Source organism: Lactuca virosa, chromosome 9 (assembly GCF_052849685.1).
Source record: "Lactuca virosa cultivar CGN04683 chromosome 9, Lactuca_virosa_CGN04683_v6, whole genome shotgun sequence".
Taxonomy (NCBI): Eukaryota; Viridiplantae; Streptophyta; class Magnoliopsida; order Asterales; family Asteraceae; genus Lactuca; species Lactuca virosa.
This window is the reverse complement of record NC_136434.1, coordinates 1803780-1818335: the sequence shown is the minus strand read 5'-3', so window position 1 is coordinate 1818335 and position 14556 is coordinate 1803780. Positions and strand designations below refer to the sequence as shown.

The 14556-nt window shown below is 40.7% G+C and overlaps 1 protein-coding gene across 1 annotated transcript; it reads left to right on the top strand.

Moving 5' to 3' along the window:
- Positions 1-2256: 2256 nt before the first annotated feature.
- On the top strand, positions 2257-3942 carry LOC145136985 (uncharacterized). Its single transcript, XM_079071120.1, has one exon. It carries the CDS (start codon positions 2257-2259, stop codon positions 3940-3942), a length of 1686 nt encoding a protein of 561 aa, XP_078927246.1.
- Positions 3943-14556: the final 10614 nt, after the last annotated feature.

Here is a 14556-nt window from a genome sequence, read left to right as displayed (position 1 = left end):
GAAACAATACCGCGCGCTTCATCGACGCCGGAACAATAACAAATAAAAGGAACGAATCGTCACTCGCCTGTCTTGGGTTGTAATTAACAACCACGAGTGGGGTCGTCAACCCGTATCTTATTCATACATGACTTCCTCGCTCACACGGGATTAACGGTTACAGGTCATAGGACTTCCACTAAGATCCCCAATCTTAGTTGCTGCATGAGGTAGCTCATGTAGACTTTGACGGCGTTCTATAGTCCTAACAACAAAAGCATCTTCATGTCTAAAACCCTAAGTTACTAGACTATGCTTTTAAACAACACTCCTAACTTCATAACATTTAGGCAGTATAACAACTATAACTTAAAGTAAAACCAAGTTTTATCTTGACATAAAACCAATAACAACAACAACATATAACATACCAAGTTTTATCTTGTCATAAAACTAATAATAACAACATACTTTATAAATTAACATATAGAACTTCCGAATATAACTTCGGAACTATATCGCACACAACATATATATAGAATCCTAAGTATAACTCAAGATCTACATTAGTATACTACTATAACAATAACATGCTAACAACTTTACGATAGTTGTATACTTTCAGATACGAAATAACTATATCCCGGTTATTATAACTATCTACGTTGATACTAATATACTATCATATAGACATAATAATAATGTATATATAATATTTAGCATGCGTTTTCCCCCGTAATATTAGAAAGTGGGGCCGTGAAACTCACATTAGTAGCATGATTATAGAATCTAAACGGACAGAGGCTCATCATTTTCAGGCTCGGGAAGGAAAACGGTCTTTGGAAACGAGAGAGAAAGAAAGTGGAAGATGTAAGGATTGAATGAGTTTTGATCGCTATTTATAGGGTGTTCTGGGGCCATTCACGTCGTGAACATGATAGTTTCACGTCGTGAACTTCCATGAGTCATCCCATAGCCTTAACGCGTGTTTTCTAGCTCTGATTAGTGTCTGTTGACTCCTCACGTCGTGAATTTTTGATGCTCACGTCGTGAGTTCAGTTAAATTAGGGTTTCTGACAGCTGCATCTTCGGAAGGCCATAACTTTTGCATACGAACTCCGTTTTCAGTGTTCTTTATATGCACGCATAGGTATTTACGAGCACTATAACTCTCTTTTAGACTCCAATAGCTAACTCTAAGTCTATTTTAAATTTCTCTTATTATAGAGATTTATAGTTTTCGGTTTATCATAACTTCTTCATGCGAAGTCAGATTCAGACGTTCTCTATATTTTTGGAATCGTATGGACGTATACTTTGAGTTGTATCATAAATTATGTATGAAAGTTCATACTTTATCATGAACTACATAGTAAGTTTATCACATTACTAGTTTAACAAAATCACATTACATGATTGGCATAATCACATGTGATTGTTTATTGACCTATTTTGACTAGTGTTACAGAGACCAGTTAGGGTTGCTAGAACTTGTTTTCTCCAAATAAGGAAATTGTTTGGGTAAGCTTGATTGGAAAGTGAGTGTGGGCGGTTGTTAACATTACCGTACACGGCCACGTTAAACTTAACGGAAAGCATAAACGGGACGTTATCAAGCCAGGACCTTGGCCGAGGCCCGGTCTTGGCCCAAGTAATCCAACACCGAGATGACGGTTCGCTTTCCCTCACGAGGAAAGAATATTCCTTGTGATCTTCTCATTCACTCACGACCAATCAGGTCGTGATAAAGAGCTTGATGACGCCCAGAACTGACGTCACATGGCAGTTAGTTAGTATGGGCGTATTTCTCTCAGTAAGAGGAGGCCATGTCTGACACCCACTGGACAGGGTCCCCACGATCCGTAAGTAACATGTATAAAAGGATCTCTTTCGACTCAAGGAAGGGATCCATCTTCTTCCTCATAGATTTTACCCTAAACTCTCTCTCTAAGAAAACTAACTTGACTTTCGGAGCGATGTCCCGACAGAACACCCGGTCTTCCTTTAACGACTTTTATGTGTTGTGTTCTCAGGAAACTTCTAAGACTGATCCGTCAACCAACATCCAATCCCCTGTAGAGCATGTTACAACATTTGGTGCCATCCGGACGTATCCTCAGAGTGATACAACCAATAAACGACGTTGGTTCTCTGCAAAAGGGTGTTCTAAAACCAACAGCATCTGCGACTGCAGGAGAAGATCTGTTTCAAGTACCGGTGATGGTAACCAACGACCACCACTGCGAGTATAGACCATAGGCCCCAACCCAGGTGCTAATGGCACAGATCCCGCCGATTACGGAGCCAGTACTCCAGAGCAGTTTCTGGCAACTGTCGTTGGATGGTTCACTGCCTCAGACGACAATATCACATCCCAATCTGCTGCAGGAGCCTCCGTATGATAGCACGGAGGTACTCACTATCTCTAAGTCTCGTAAGAGAAACACAACTCACCAAGCGGAGGACGAGATAGAGGTACTCTCGAGAAATCTACTCAATATTAGTTTTTCGAGCGGCGATCCCAGACCATTGAACTGGGATCCACGAGATCCACTCCTCATATCTGGATTCATTCGTAACACAAAAATCCATCGAATATACATCGACAATGCTAGTTGCTCTGATATACTCTATGAGTATTGTTTCAGGCAGCTACCAGATACGTGGAAGGAGGGGCTACAGCCCCCAACCGAAGGACCATTGGTAGGGTTCACCGGTCATAGTTTGTGGCCATTGGGCACTATTCGGATGCCCTTAACGTTGGTCAGTCACGACGAAAGGGACCGAATCACAAGAACAATCGAATTCTCTGTGATCCGGTTTCTAGCACAACACAATATTTTGCTTGGACGGTCGGCAATCTCCTTACTACATTTCGTGCCATCAACGATCCATGGCATAGTTAAATTTAGCACGCGCCAGGGATCAACGACAATCATCACCACTAACACCAGGGCGCAGCACTGCCACCAGATCATAGCCGCTCCCGAGTTGGTGCGAGCACCAAAGAAGTCGAAGGAAGGACGTTCCACCGAACAACACCAAATAAACATGGAATATCCAGAACAGGTCATGCGCATTGGCGCTCACCTATTAGGCGAGACCAGGGCACGACTGGTAGCGCTTCTGAAGCAATATTTCACCATTTTCACCTGGAAACCAACAGATCTGACAGGAGTAGATGTGGCCGATCTGGTGAACGTCGACATACTCAGGGAAGTAATGTTCCCGTCATGGATAGCATACCCTGTCATGGTAAAGAGAGCCAATGGGTCATGGAGAATGTGCATTGATTGCTCTGATCTTAATAACGCCTGTCCAAAGGATTGTTATCCCCTTCCGAAGATAGAGCAGAAGGTTCAGTCGCTTGAAGGGTTTCGGTTCAAATGTTACCTTGATGCGTACAAGGGTTACCATCAAGTACAGATGAAACGAGAGGACGAGGCGAAAACTGCCTTCCATACCGAGAATGACACTTTCTACTACCAGAAAATGCCATTTGGACTAAAAAATGTGGGTGCTACATATCAGAGGTTAATGGACAAGATATTCGCCGATCAAATTGGTTGGAATATCGAATTCTACGTCGACGACATGGTAGTTAAGATCCACAATGAAGAAACATTGCTCCACGACGTGGAAGAAACTTTCAAAACGCTAGCTAAAGCGCAGATGAAGTTAAACCCAACTAAGTGTACTTTTGGAGTAGAGGAAGGTCAATTCCTTGGGTATCAGATATCCAAGGAAGGGATTTTGCCCAATCCCACCAAAATCCAGGAGTTCATTGAGTCGAAAACTCCTCACAACCTCAAGGGTGTACAAGAAATCAACGGTAGGCTAACGTCATTGGGAAGATTCATTGCCAAATCTGCAGAAAAGGAGCTTCCTCTATACCAAACACTCAAAGGGTGCCTAGATAAAAAACAGTTCAAATGGACAGAAAAAGCAGATGAGGCATTGTAACGGCTGAAAGATGCCTTACACCAACTACCGGCTCTCGCCTGCCCGCTACCAAGGGAGACACTATATATGTATTTACCAGCTTCCAAAGAAGCTATCTCCTCCGTGTTAGCGGTGGAGAGGGAGGGCAAGAAGGTGCCCATTCATTTTGTTAGTAGGGCCTTGCAAGGGCCAGAGGTCAATTACCCAACCTTAGAGAAGCTGGTCCCCGCCCTGGTGTATGCCGCTAGGCGGCTACGGAGGTATTTTCAAGCCCACAAGGTGGATGTTCTGACTAGTTACCCAATAAAGCAAGTTCTGCTAAGGCCGGAAAAGTTTGGGCGCCTGGCCAAGTGGGCCATAGAATTAGGCGAACATGATATCCATTATCACTCCCGGACTAGCATCAAAGCCCAGGCCCTCGCAGACTTCCTGGTCGAAATCCCAGATACTATCAAGGGAGTGCTGACAACAATCTCTGTCGATCCATTGGAGCCTGAAGCCCGCAAAGAACTTTGGAAACTATACACCGATGGCGCAACAAGTAAGGAAGGCTCAGGCGCATGCCTGATCCTTCAAAGCCCCAAAGGCGAAGAAATCACTTATGCGCTGCGATTCGATTTCCAAGTGTCTAACAATGAGGCTGAGTACGAAGCACTCCTAGCCGGTCTGCGGCTAGTCAAGGAGGTTGGTGCAAAGCAACTAGCAGCTCTCAGTGATTCATTACTTATCACAAACTAGATAAATGGGACATCTAAAGCAAAAGATCCGAGAATGCATAAATACCTAGATGCACTCTGTAGCCTAACCAGCACATTCAAAAGTTTTTCAATAAAACAAATCTCCCGGGGAAAGAATGCAAGGGCGGATGCTCTCAGCAAGCTAGCCTCAACTTCCTATGATCACTTAACAAAGAAAGTGCTAGTTGAGGTGCTCCCGGAGAGAGTATTGATAACCAAAGGGTTAATACAATATCGACAACCCCGGAATGGACCAAACCATACACGGATTACCTGTGCCATAGCGTACTCCCTGATGGCCCACAGGAGGCAAGAAAAGTCAAGATCAGGGTGTCGCATTTTGCAATCAGAGATAACCAACTGTATCGGAGACGATATTGAAGCGCATGGATGAAATGCATCTCTAAGAAAGAGAGGCAGACGCTCTTGGAAGAAAGTCATTCTGGAGATGCGGCGGCACACGAAGGCGCTCGAGCACTCACAGGTAAAATACTCCGCCTAGGAGTATATTGGCCAGACGTGTGCAACGACGTCCCAGCCCTAACCAAGAAACGCAAAGAATGCCAGGGATTCGCCCCTTTCCACAATCAACCGACCATGCCGTTGACTAGTATCACCAGCCCCTGGCCATTCCACCAATGGGGGATTGACATAGTGGGACCATTCCCACCAGCACCAGGGGGTGTGAAATTCTTGTTAGTGGTTGTGGATTATTTTACTAAGTGGATAGAGGCAGAACCGCTGGCCACCGTCACGGGAAATCAAATGATAAAGTTCATGACCAAAAACATATTGGCTCGTTTTAGCACCCCTAGAATTCTCATAAACGATAACGACACATAATTTGAAAGAAGTCCCTTCAAGGAGTGGTGCGAAGACAAAAAGATTCATCGCAGGTTCACGTCAGTGGTGCACCCTCAGGCCAATGGACAAATTGAGATATCGAACAAAACCATAGTTAACGGTTTGAAGAAAAGGTTACTTAGATCGAAGTCTGCCTGGGTGGATGAGCTCCCGACAGTGCTGTGGTCATATCGTACCACTACAAGTTCAAGTACGGGAGAAACGCCATTCAACCTAACTTATGGGATGGAAGCAGTTCTCCCATTGGAGATAGTTGTTGGCTCACTGGGAACAGAGAGTTTCGAGGAAACAGCCAATGAAGAAGGGCAGCGCCAGGACTTGGACATGCTCGATGAGAAACACGACGCTGCATAGATGCGCCAAGCATTGTACAAATCGCGCACCGAGAACTATTACAACCGCCAAGTCCGGGTCAAGAATTTTAAAGTTGGAGAATGGGTGCTAAGAAAGAATGAGTCCAGCCATGCTGAACCATTGGGGAAACTCAGTGTCACTTGGGAGAGACCGTACAAAATTGTGGAAGCCCATAAGAATGGTGCTTATGTATTAGAAGCCCAAGATGGGCGAGCAATCCCAAGAACTTGGAATATGCAGAGCCTGCACCATTTCTATTCTTAAAACGAGTGTCAAAAGTAAATTAAATGCTAGAAAAGGCATTGTATATTAGTGTTGAAATGTAAATTTAGCCAGCAAAAATTACTTTAACACTTCCAGTCTTATAACACTCCAACAATAAGATTAGTTAAAAGAAAGAAAGGGCAATTCATATGCTCCTTATTTTCAAGTTTGAAAAGTAAAATAAAGAGGCTGTGTACATTTACCATGGGACAACAATGACTAATCATCCAACATCACATGAGCGAAATCGATACAAGGAGGCATCTAGGAGGTTTGTATAAAAAAGGCTCATAACCTTTCTCCTAAAACATGTTCATCAATCACATTATAGCAAATAAAAAATGTACAAAGGAACATGTGACATAAGTGTAGAAGAGTCATAACATTCCACTAATGAGAAAAGCACAACCGGGTGAGCCTCAAGATGACGATCTTGGCTACACCCAGGGTCTTTAAGCAGCAAATTAGAACAAATTTCTAAAATACCAGCATTAGTAAAGCACAAGGAGTTCGCAAATAATAGAACTCAGACCAGAGATTTAAGCAAACCCTGTATAAATACTATGTGATGGCCAACATAAACCATTCACAAAGCAACCAAACAAAAGAATATATGTGATAGTAGGAAACATTCACACCCATGAATTAAAAGAAAATATTGTCAAAACGCCGGAATCACGGACTTTACGACTAGCACTGGGGATAGCAAGGAGAAAAAGAAAAAGAAAATATTGTTCACAAGGGTTACATCAAAACAAACCAGACAAATTACACTATTCATGGGCAGGGGCTGTGCCATCACCGGGTAGGGAACTAGGGCCAGGGCCTGACTCATCACCCTGAACATCTTGACAAAGAACATGGAGCCCGACCAAGTCCATGTTGCCAAGGCGGAGATAGCAGGCGAAATCCGTCTTAGTGAACATTGCCATGGCATCCTCCATCTCCTGGGTCTTGACGGCCACGTTCACCTTCGTCTCTGGGTCAAATTCCCCGACAATTACCTACTCCCTTGCAACTCTCTTCCCCTGCTCCACGCCTGCCGCAACGCAAGCTGCGTGCACATGAACTAAACCTGAAATTGGGGGCTCTCGATCACCCTGTCCACCACCCCGCCGAGCCCATCACGAAGGATCCACAAAATATCCTTTTTCAACACCCCTCGTGCAGCGCTCTCTCCAACCAGGTCAGCCTCCAGCTCTGCCTTTCGCATGCTTCGGCCAGCATTCTCCAAACTCAGGGCTCCCACGTGATCATTCAAGCGCCTCACCTCCTCGTATAGCTTTGCCACTTGTTCTTTCAAGCTTGCCTTCTCGCACAACAACACCTCTTGCCGGGCCTCCCAGCTGTGCTTGTCGGTTTCCATCTTTGCCACCTGGGTTTTCAGCTCTGCACATTCGATGTTCATCTTGTCCGAATAAGACTGCATGGTCTCTATATCGGAGATGCGTTCAGCAGCTGAAACCAGGTAAGATGACACTTGGGCAACGGCATAGCGAAGACCGTCGAACATGTACTCATCCGCCAGGACAGCCAAAGCCTCCGTAGTGGCAGGAAGAAAAGCATGCCGACACCACTCAAGAGCAGTGTCGTGGTCGGACACGAGATCTTGGGGAGTTAGGCTCCATGATGGCATGTAGGCATTGGTATGAGAACCTACAGGGGGAGCAGTTCCTGTTTTACCAAAAGCAGTTGACACGAGACCTTGGGAAGGTGAAGACCCAACCTTCGTCTTGGCTCCTCCAGCAGTAGGATCAGGGCTGGCCATATGGGTGGAAGAGTCTCTACAAGGTTGACGTCGTGGCACTGGAGATCACCGTCGAATAGACCTTGAAGGAGTTTCTCTAAGGAGATAACCTCCTCCACACCTGACAACATAGAAAATGCAGCAACAGTTAACAAAATTACTAATTTTCAAGGGTTTCAACGAGTAAAAAAGGGGGGGGGGGAAGGACAAGAGAAAACGGAAGAAGAAGCATTATACCTTCTTTCTCGACAAAAAACTCGGACATTTTCCCATGAGCCCTCCAAGCGGCGCTAATCCCACCGACGGCCAAGAAGCAGTCGAGCCAGTCCTCGCCGTTGATGTTGATCTTCTCCAAGGCATCAGCCAGTTCCTTGTCAGCACCAAAGAGCGTTGGAGCGCGGTCCACATACACCTTAGTCCTTGGGTAGCGAAGCACCACAAGGTCGTTGTTCACCCATAAAAACTTCTCCTTCCAGTTCTTCTTGGAATTTTTGTCGTGGATGAGGGTAGGGACTCCCTTCCGACGAGAAAGGGTCCGAATCCCAGACTGGGTAGAAGCGTTGAAGAAATAATTGAGTGCCAAAACAGTTGGCTGACGGCCAAGGGCACGACAGAGTAGTTGAAAACCCACTATCTTGTTTATGGAAATGGGGGTCAGCTCCCTCACGGAAAACCCATATTCACGGATAATCAGATTGAAGAAGTCTGTAGTGGGAAAACGCAGAACCGCTTCGAATAAGGCGATCAGAATGCCGACCTTGCCCTCGGGAGGACTGTAAAGCGACGCATCAGGAAAAGAAATTTGAACCCTATGTTCGGGGACAAACCCAAATCGAAACTGAAAAGATTCCCATTCCTCGACAGTAAGATCCCTTCCCAAAGAACGTGCAGTAGCCATGGAAGAATGCGAAGAAAAGGTCGAAAAGGTTCTATGGGGCAAGAAGGCAAAAAGAAAAAGGTAGAAAGTAAGGAGGGAACGCCAGGAGGAATAGATGTTTAAATGCTACTAAAGGAGCAGCGAACCATTTTCATAATGAAACCGCCGAAGAACGGAGATTTCACCCTGACAACCGCATAAGCTACCAGTAGCAGCTCGCCACATGTCTGTGAGTAGACCAGAACGACTCTGCTATGTCATTAACGCAGAATCCTACTGGTCTAAGGGACTTGTTAACGTTACCGTACACAACCACGTTAAACTTAATGGAAAGCATAAACAGGATGTTATCAAGCCAGGACCTTGGCCGAGGTCCGGTCTTGGCCCAATTAATCCAGCACCGGGATGACGGTTCGCTTTCCCTCACGAGGAAAGAATATTCCTTATGATCTTTGATGGGTTTTGAGCAATCTAACACTCCTAAGGTGTACATGCAACCCTAAATACCTTGGATCTATGTTTTCTCTAATATACATGCAAACTTTCATTTTCCAAGGTATTACCCTAGCTAGCATACAAAACTTTGATACTTGAGTAATAAAACTAGTTAGATAACATACCTTTTCTTGTGGCTTGAAAACCTTGAAGCTTTTGGCCTTTAAGAACTTAGCACCAATAGTGTGGATGCCTCAAATAGAATCACAACACACCATGGACAAAGGATGACATTTTGAGAGAGAATCTTCATACACCAAAAACCGTCCATATGAACTCCAAGAACATTGATCGTAATTTTGGCTATGAAGTAACATATTTATATGTGGAATTCCAAAGGTCATGGGTTAACCCAACCCATACCCATGGGTTTATGATCCATGGTTCATGTGGCCCAACTCTTTATGTGTCCATACATAAACTTAGTCCAACATTGATCATAAGCCCAACATATAAATATAACTACTTTACACAATTAGTCCCTATTGATTTAATTAGTCTCTTTTGATCACTAAATTAATTCCAAACTAATTCTTGATCAATACTAATTAAATAATATGATTTCATATTAATATATTAGAACTTATAATATATTAATAAACCGTAAATAACCTCTTCTCAAAAGTCCATCCTAATAAATTGTCCTGATGATATGCAACCCAAAAGGACCATGCTACTCTCGGGTCAAGTACATACCAATTATAGTTATGGGCTTAGATACCTAATCCAACAGTCTCCCACTTGGATAAGTCTAATAACTATTATTGCAAGTATGACTCCAAAATCCCGACTAGCAATCGTAGCTCTTAAATGCCGCTGTCGAACTCTGACCTAGTCAATGATGCGTCCATTAGATAAGGGATCATATATTGCTCCATTCTACAAGATATCATATGGACTGAGACATGGATTATGATCATTCTCTCTGTCCATCTGTTGTTTCCTGATTTCCGATTTATGACGACCGACTAATTGAACAAATCAAATCAGTCCAGGCTCGGCCGAGCGCTTAGGGTTGTCATCACTAAATCATCGATGGGCCCACATATATCACTTTTATCCCTCCAAGTGTAAAAGGAATGGATAAACTTCGACTCATATGCTTGCTCTATCTACTCATCAAATCACACACAATAATATGTTTTATAACATCGAGTTACCGGTGCGTTTACATATCATCAATGTGCAACCGACTTGTAAACTGCAACTCATACCTCTCCGTTTGAAGAATATAAGATATTATCGTCTCATGATCACTCGTGATAAAATCCATGAAGTGATTCAAATGAGCGTGGGTTGAATCCAATACTCGAATCTTATTCCAGGAGTACTTATGAATACTGCAGCCACCTTGTCCTAGATAAACTACAAACCCATTAATGACAGTCTTGCCCCAATACCTACTTCCAAAGTATGATCGACTGTGGATGGTTTGAATAACCTAGTTATCCAGGAAGTCAAAACATGCAAAGTGAAACACAAGAATAATACTAATCCTATATGTCCCAAAAACTTTTGATTCATATTGATTACTCATTATTCATTGTATAATGTTTCAAATAATCAACTCAATACTTGAATTAAAACAATAGTCATGCCATGCTCCAAGCATGCACACTATGTTTGTCTAAACAATAGCTATGCCATGCTCCAAGCATGCACACTATGTTTGTCTATGGTCCTTACTTTGTGAAATAGATCAATTGACAATATTTCAATGATGCTCATTTCACAATTCCAAATCCTTATCGTAAATGTAAGAATACCAAATTCTTGTCATTTACTATAATCTGTTAGATTCTAAACTTATATGCAATGATCCTCTTATAATGACTATGCACAAAAGTCACAAAGACTTGGCAACAGACATTACAAAGTATTCCAATGGAGAGCAATTCCATGGAAATGAAGTCTCACATTCAAAGTACATTCCTTTGAACATCCTTCTTGCATTAAGTTTTTCTAATCTTACATTGATTTAAATAATGACTTCCACTTATGGAAACATTTCCATATTCCCATTTTGACTATCACTTCTAAACAAGAGTTGCCTCTTTTCTGAATATGTCAATATGGTCCTTTCCAAAATTTACACCATACTTCCAAGTGTCCATGAGCAACCAATCTTTGGTAAACCTCAGATTGTCCTCGACAATTGCTTAACCATTTTATTCATATCTAGTTCTAGTCCTTTTCCCTCTTAATTCCCTAGGCATTTGGAAAATTTAGAGCGGATGAATATTACAACACATATAATCGATCCTATATCCGAAGCATATGGGACACGATTCATGATGTCTCACATAAAGACATGATACTAGACCAGTCTTTTGCTATAATATTTATATTTGCCATGTTCTCATCATTCAAATTATGAAAAGGGATACCGTAATCATAGTCGAATTTTGAGAACGCAATTAACACATCTATATATAGAATTTCCTTATGTTGAGCCATTCCAACATAACATTCATATATATATATATATATATATATATATATATATATATATATATATATATATATATATATTTGACTAAATCTGATTAAAATCTCAATCTAAGCTTTTAGATTTGAAATGAAGTATGAATTCCTCTCCCTTAATTATAGCAAAACAACTTTTCAAACCCTGCAACTTGCAAACTGAAACTTTTGTTTTCTATAATTAACATTGCTAACTTGCAACATTCATCATAATTGATTATGCTCCCACTAGCATAATAATCATTACTTTTAGTAGCATAACATTTATGCTCCCACTAGCTATGACATGTACCCAGAAAGCAGCTGGACTTCTAGAAATCAATACTTATTGACTTTCATTACTAAAGTTCAGATTTCTGATACGAGATGCTTTGATAAGACTTTATCTAGGCTTCTCAAACTCATACACCTTTCTTTAGATAGCTCACATGTGTGTCTAAACAATTTAAGAACTTACAACAATAAGTCTCAAATATTTAGACTTTTTGCCATTCCTCACAATTCGAATTATGAAAAGGTATGCCGTAATCATAATCTAATTTGAGAATGCAAATATCACAACTGCTATCTCCTTAAAATCTACTTAGTGAAAGAGTTTCCTCACCATCATTTTCATGAATCGGAGAGAAACCTTATGATACTTAGATTTTATGGTGTATGTGTTCCTATCCATGTGAATTTGTCAAACCATAATCCAAAGACAAGGTTAATGAAAAATCCAAACTCATATGGATTGAACTAGTTCAATCTTAATTTCTTGCCACTTGACAGCACAAGGGCATACCATTGCTTCCGGGTTGTTATGAAAACAATTGAGAACTCATAGAACTCTGATGTGTGAAAATTATACCTATCTAGCTACACCTAATTTTATATTTATAACCTAACTAACTTAACTAACTAAATTGCACCTAGGCAGTGTACCTAGTCAAATTATAGAATAGTCGGGCAAGTCGGGTGTCTATCACAGGGAACGGTTTTAACTAATTAATCTACCTACTACTAAATTAACCTAATTTTCTAATAAAAGAAGGGGTTTTATCTAATTTTGCAAGTTTAGAAGAACTTAATTCTTTAACACAAATTCAATCAATTAACAAACACTTCTGTTAGTTCGAATCCGCTTTCCCTCAATGGTTTATAAATTAGTTATGACAATTACTGTTGGTTACCAATTAAGATAGTATTAGCAATTCAGTTCTAAATTTACTAAAATTAATTAATTCATGTAAATCTATGTATGGTCACACAATAGTTAACACAAAATCAATTATTAAATGGAATTGGAGCCATGTAAGATTGATTTGAAAAACACACTTACTGTCATAATATGAGTTCTCTAGCACAACTTAATTCAATAGTTTAATTACTTATCTAAGATTGGTTTGATCTTAGCTCTAATAACCTAGTGTTCACTGAATTATTAGGTATTCAAATTCATGCAGATTCATATTCACTAACTACACAGAACAAGAATTTAAAGCAATCAAATATTAAATCAAACATGCTAGGTTCAATCAATCAAACAAAAGTCATAACCAACAAGTAAAGTCAAATCTAAAGTATTAACACCATGAGTTCCAACTTCATCTAGCTAACAGAAGCAGCTAGATATAGCTGGACATACTAGCAAATAAATAAGCACAAGTCATATTTAAAAGCATGCTAAATGTACCAAACTATAAAGCTAATAATGAACTCTTCCTTCTTCCTTAGTGTTAAAAGCCAATTCCAGACCTCTTCTCCCTCTGAATTTCGTCTCCAGAAACTCCTCCAGTCAGCCAAAAGTCCCCCAAGTCGTAATGATCAAGAGAATATATAGTTATCATAAAATTCGCTCTCACGTCATGAATGAGTATGACTCACGACGTGAATTCAGTAGATATCCGTGTTCTACAAGGATTCCTCCTCCGCGATGTTTATCTTCTGGAAAAGTCTAACTCACGTCGTGAATCCTAAATATACACGTCATGAGTACATGAATTCGCTGAATTTTTATTCTTTTAAGTCTTCATATTCCAAAGTTCCATCTTTTGACGCTTTTAGTCCCTTTTCTTCAAAATGTCTTCTATTTAGCTACAATATTTATTTTAACCTTATAAGTATCATTATTCAATGCATATAACCATAATATTAATAAAAATATAAGTAAATATTGCCTAAAACATGTATAAATATGGCAATGTCAAAATACCCCACACTTATTCTTTGCTTGCCCTCAAGCAAATCTAATTATTTAAACTCAAACTCTTATCACTAACATCACATAAAGCAATCCAACAAACTCAGCCATTATGCTAAGACCGCAACACATGCATTTGTGTCTAAAATTCTCCTAAGGACCCCCCTAATTCTAAATACTCACAATCCTCATAAACACTCGCCCACTTCTTTTGAACAACACTCATTTTATTCATCCCTCCGAATCCATCCGCATAAATCTTTCTAACCTCAGGGTATTTTTGTAAAGCTACCCAAGCATACATAATCTAGAAATTACAATTTTTGATACCATAATGGAGCTCTTGGAATTCTTCACTTCTTTGATATTTGATCTTTGATTTCTTTGAATTCACCACCATTTTGTGTGATTTTTGGTATCTTCAACTTTTGAATTTCTTCATAATTTTTATCTTTAGTCTTCATGCGTTTTACCTTGATTGCTCCAAAAATTCTACAACTTTTCTTGTAATTCTCTTTTTTTTAACATGTAACTCCACTTTTTTTTCACTCAAAACCTACATGCTTAAGCAAGGGTGCTTAACTTCAACCTTTATTGGTTAAGGTATTAGGCTAAGTGCAATGACTACATA